This window comes from Cibotium barometz, chromosome 49 (genome assembly GCF_041138505.1).
Source record: "Cibotium barometz isolate CiBa-2024 chromosome 49, ASM4113850v1, whole genome shotgun sequence".
In the NCBI taxonomy this organism is placed as follows: domain Eukaryota; kingdom Viridiplantae; phylum Streptophyta; class Polypodiopsida; order Cyatheales; family Cibotiaceae; genus Cibotium; species Cibotium barometz.
In genome coordinates this window covers 36235407-36240756 of record NC_141094.1, presented here as the reverse complement: position 1 = coordinate 36240756, position 5350 = coordinate 36235407, and the positions used below count along the sequence as shown (strand labels likewise).

Here is a 5350-nt window from a genome sequence, read left to right as displayed (position 1 = left end):
ACTACACGACCACAACTCGCCCACAAAGCACTAGCCTCAATTGTATCTAAACTTTGCCACATCTACTTGAGCCAACTCTAAGTACGTGTGGTGCTATGGAATGGTGATCAAACTTTCAAAGTGTGTATCAGTGGACCCCAGCCTCACTCTTACAAAGTTTGATTACCTTCTCAACACATTTAGTTGCAATGTGCAAGCCAAAAGCCTAATTTTGAGGGGTCTCTCTAAGGCAACAACAAATTCAAAACTAGTCAAATGGCATGGACATTGCATTTACATGTGCTGTGATGTGGTGACCAAACTTTGTAAGTTCGTATATGTGGACTTCTCCCTCACGCTTAAAAATTTAGGTCCCATTGAAGCACATTTGGTTACATTGTGAAAACTAAAGTGTCACCAAACAAATAGAGACAAAATAATAGGTAAAGAAAAGACATGTTTGGATAAATTGTGCATGTGTGTGCATGTGAATGTTTGTGTGTATTATGTAGGTGCATGTGAGTGAGTGTGTGTGTGTGTGTGTGTGTGTGTGTGTGTGCATTGTGTAGATGCATGTGAGTGTGTGTGTGTGTATGACTCTTTGTGTGTGAATGTTTGTGTGCATGTGTGCCTTAGCGAGAGAGGGAGAGGGAGAGAGAAATGATACATTTCTATGGAACTAAAATGGTATGATGTGTAAAAATAAGGGAATAAAACATAGGACAAAATATAAAACTACAACCTAATGGTGATAGCCCAGCTACTCTAAGCTTAGTCACCTGACAATAGTATAAAAAAACATATAATTACTAGAAAAGTAAGTGCTAACCCAGCTACTCTTGGTTTAGTCACTATCACTATCCAAATTAAGCCAATTTGGATCGTCATCTATGCAACAATCTTAATCCTATGGAGCCCTTATGTCTCACTAGGCAATAGTAGAATCCTAATGTGGAGACTCCACCTTGGGTGCATGTGGTAGTACGTCTGTTTGCACCGCCCCCCAGGATGCATTTGGGCCTCTATGTCTCATGATGCTTGTAGTATCGCTTGTCTCTTTAGCCATACTAAAGTTGTCCCACACACCTTTCTCCCACTTAACATATGTAATTTTCTTATTAACGGTCATGACTCTATGTTGATAAGTCTTGGCTAATGTGCCACTAGGACAAGCACCACCCCAACATGCTCAAATGTCATGTGCCTGCACTCATCTAGAAGAGCCTGTAGTTACTCAAACTCTATCTCAATCCACTCCAACTCTATTTGCTCCATAAAGTCCATCAAGAGGGTCTCAATGCCCAAATCATGAGAAATAGCTAGCAAGTCCTCTTGCATTGTGTAAGAAACTATCCTCCCTATTTGTCAATCAATATCCACTCATCATGGGAAAATATTGTTAGTACCCAAAATGATAGGTAGTTAGGTCAATGCCATATTGTAGACTAGGCATATAGCTCATCACACTAGTCATCTTGAGAGAGATGTAAAAGAGGTGGAAGAAATGACCATATCCTAGTGTATGCCCATGTCGCATTGAGGAGCTATAAAAAAACAATAAGCACTCTCCCTCATGTAGAATCTACAAGGCATGTGCAACAAACTTTTGTCGTGCTATAATCTTTGATGGAGGCCGAGGAAATAGGGTGCCAAGATAACGGTCACTAGCACACTCCTCGACTACTGCGACCAAACTATAAAAAAATTTCTCATCTCTATGGATGGGGCCTACGGCACCTCGTGGCATCCTCATGTATCCTCTGTCTTTGCTCCCCCATCTGTGCTCTCATCTGCTCCACCTTTAACCTCATGTGCTTGACCTCTGTTGTTAGTCTCTACACTACCTCAGATAATGTTGGGTCCATATCACTAATATATTATCGAGAAGCATGTCCAAGCCACTATACAAACACACGTGCATCCGATCACAATACATATTGACATGAACAAGGGGAAGTAAATGGGTTTAAAAGCACTCCACCTAACTAATAGGCTAGAAACCACACACATATTGTGGTCAGGCACCCCTGATCTAGAAAGGTCAAAGAAACCCTAGAAAGCTTGCACTCACAAGGCATATAGGTCCCACCCTTCTGGTCCTCTCATGAATGCCACTTAGTCTAGTATGGTGAGAACTAGTGGCCTAACACAAGCTAGGTTCCTTGGGAGGCCCCTCTCCCAACATAGATTTCCATACATGAGCTCGCACACAAAGAAGCCACAATCCCAACTATGTAGCCCAATGACCAATGCACATTATAATATAAATTGTGTCCCTTGGGAAGCCCCTCTTCCAAGGTAGAGTTCTACACATGAGCTCTCTCACAAATGAGCCACAATCCCAACTATATAGCCTAGTGACCAATGCACACTATAATATAAATTATGTCAAGAAGGCCTCTAATCACTAGCCTCATTATGTTCAAGTACGAGACATAAAACTAGTTGGAGTGCAAAAAAATAAACTATATCCTTCTTCATGGAATATTTCTCAACCTTGCTTAGTACCCATGGTGCATTTAGAGTACCACCATGTTGCCTATTTGTTGAGGTCATAAATGAGGAATCTTTCCTACCTCTTGTAGGTCTTTACTAGTGGATCGCTAATTAAAAGCCCCAAAATCTCCGTCTATAGATAGGCCAAGATGTAAGTGACAATGTTCGCTCTAGATTCTTGCACGATCAAACCTCAATGATGAACACATGCTGAACAATGTGCTCAAATTTTCAATATCCTATTCCCAAAGTGACAATGTTCTCTCTAGATTCAAGTGATCAAACCTCAATGTACACATGCCTAACAATCATGCCTAACAATCTACTCAAATTCTTAATATCACATTCATTGACAATGAGTGGTGTGCCACATCATGAGCTATACAATTGACTTGCGCTTGAACATATGTTGTCTCTTAAGGTAAGATAGGAAAGTGTCTAAAAACCTTGACTAAAACTTTCTTTGCTTGTAAGTCATCCCTATAATGAGAGGCCCCACACACAACAAACAAGAGACAACTTCTTCATGTGCTGGTAGAGAAACCAATTTTTTGGGCATGCATGGTCATAATCTCTCTCTCTCTCTCTCTCTCTCTCTCTCTCTCTCTCTCTCTCTCTCTCTCTCTTATGCAGAGAGCATAGAGCTCTCTTGATGAGCTTTAGGAGGTTCCAACTTTGTCATAGATGAGGCGACTTGAGACAGAGTAGGAGGGATAGGCCTTGGCATTTTCTAAAGGGTAAGCTTTTGTCTACATTCATCTCGGAGCTTCCCTATTGGTGGAGATATGTTGAGTGTGAGCTCAAATCGAATTCATGCTAGGTCTCGCCTGCTTATCTATCCTCATGCTTCAAACATGTGAGTTGGTGGGTGGGTCATGAGGTGGTAGTGGGTGCTACACTAGTGGGCTATGCATCGATAAAACACCACCTTTCATTTATACATATAGCCAAGGTGGTGATCGGTCACGAGGTAATGATGGGTGCCGCATCGATAGGCTATACACTGATGATACTCCCCATATCACTTTGTGGCCTATTGTAGTGTCCACATGCTCCACACCCACAAGCTTTTCCACCACCTACTCCATGCACTCTAGTGATGCTAGGAATGATTCACATGCTAATGCCGAGCCGACAAGATTAAAATACCAATGTCATGTGAGAGAATCTAATTAGTGACATGTCATCAAGGTGAAGTTCCTCAAATATAAAATGGGAATAACCTCAAGGAATCAAGTTGTAGAAGATGTTCTTGAAAAGGTGAGTACAAGTACAAATACAAGCCATATGAAGACTAGGTAATTAAGTGCAATTCAAGTGAAATTCACATGCCAAATGAGATCAATAGTAAAATCTTTAAGGCCTCAAGTAAAGGTTGGAATTATTTACATCTAGTAAGCATAGATAGAGTCTCTTGAATACCAAAAAAGAAGAAGAGAAGAGAATAAATGAGCCTCAAGTGTGAAGTGTGGGTATCAAGGTGTCGAGCAAGTGGGGTGTGTGTGTGTGTGTTGTATAAACTTCAAACAAGGCCTAGAGACGAGCTTTGGATATGGCCGAGAACCACACAAGGTTTAGAGCAAGGAGGTAATGTGGTGGTGTTGCAGGAGAAGCTTGTAGTTATAAGTTCCTGAAGCAGCAGCCCAAGCGTAGACATCTGGCATTTGATAATTGGTGAGGAAGTTGGGACTGTTGTTGCCATTGGTTGTGTTATTGGTGTTGGAAGGAGGATCAATAATAAGCTGCGGGGCTGCTACCATGGCTGCAGATTGTCAAGCTCCAATGGCGGGCAACGCCTCCTCATCATCTAGAGGCAGGCGTTCATACGACGCATCTAGAAAAGAGACAGCGATGATCACCACAGGACCCGCCGCTTGCGGAGCGCCCACAACGCTTCCAGCCACATCCTGGCCCTGGGCGCCGGTTAGGTGTACGGTTAAGCCGGTCCCCCCGGGCGGGGCTGGCGGCGGGAGAACCACGCCGGAGAGCGAAAGGATCTCGAAGCGGTCGTGCAAGGTGATTGTGGCACCAGGCGCTGCGCCAGGTTGTCGGAGTGTGACGTTGGTGACTGTTCCGCTGCCGCTAAGGATGCACACGCCGCACTGTCTCCGGCACGCGAAGGCGGCCACACTTTCGATTACGTCGCAGCTGTTGGCCACCTCCAGGACATGGGTTCGCAGCGCATTTGCACTATCTCCTCCCTCCTCACGGCCTGTCGTTGCCAGCGCTACCTGATTAGGCCCCTGATTAATATTGTTGATGGGATCACTGCTCCCACTGTTCTCTTCATCTGATGCATTTGCCATATCGTTGGTGGGATCACTGTTGGGAGAGAGAGAGAGCGCTTAGCTGATCACAACTCTGTGGTGTGGCCTAATTAAGATTAAGTAAAGTAAACTACAAGACAATATCAAACTCACGAAGTGCTACTATGCAAGAGGTAATATATAGCATTAAAAGGGTAGGATATGGGGAATGGAGAGGATGAAGGACGATCAAATATTTTAAACAAGATATCGCGCGATCATTCATGATTACATGTTGACCGCGTCAAAATTGAAGGCCTACAAAGTACCTTGGCCGTCATTTTGAAAGGCCTACAAAATACCTTGGCCTTCAAGTGAAACCCATTAGTTAGTAGAAACTATTTATTTTGGATGGCCTTTTTACTAACACCCTTGCACAAAAGTGACCAAGGGTGTGAGGCCTCCTAGTCATGCTAAAAACAACTTCAAAAAGCATCGAGATAAGCTACCCGATGTTTGCAAAAAGCGTGCAAGACAAGCTACCCAACGCTTGCAAAAGCGTCTGCAAAACAGGTAAAGAGGAGAATCGGCTATGGTAGATGAGCGCCTAGATATCCCTCCCCAGCTGA

General features: G+C 43.5%; 1 protein-coding gene across 1 annotated transcript; it reads right to left on the bottom strand.

The window, feature by feature from the left end:
* Positions 1-4247: 4247 nt before the first annotated feature.
* LOC147610539 (AT-hook motif nuclear-localized protein 26-like) lies at positions 4248-4781 on the bottom strand. Its single transcript, XM_086786583.1, has one exon. It carries the CDS (start codon positions 4779-4781, stop codon positions 4248-4250), a length of 534 nt encoding a protein of 177 aa, XP_086642709.1.
* Positions 4782-5350: the final 569 nt, after the last annotated feature.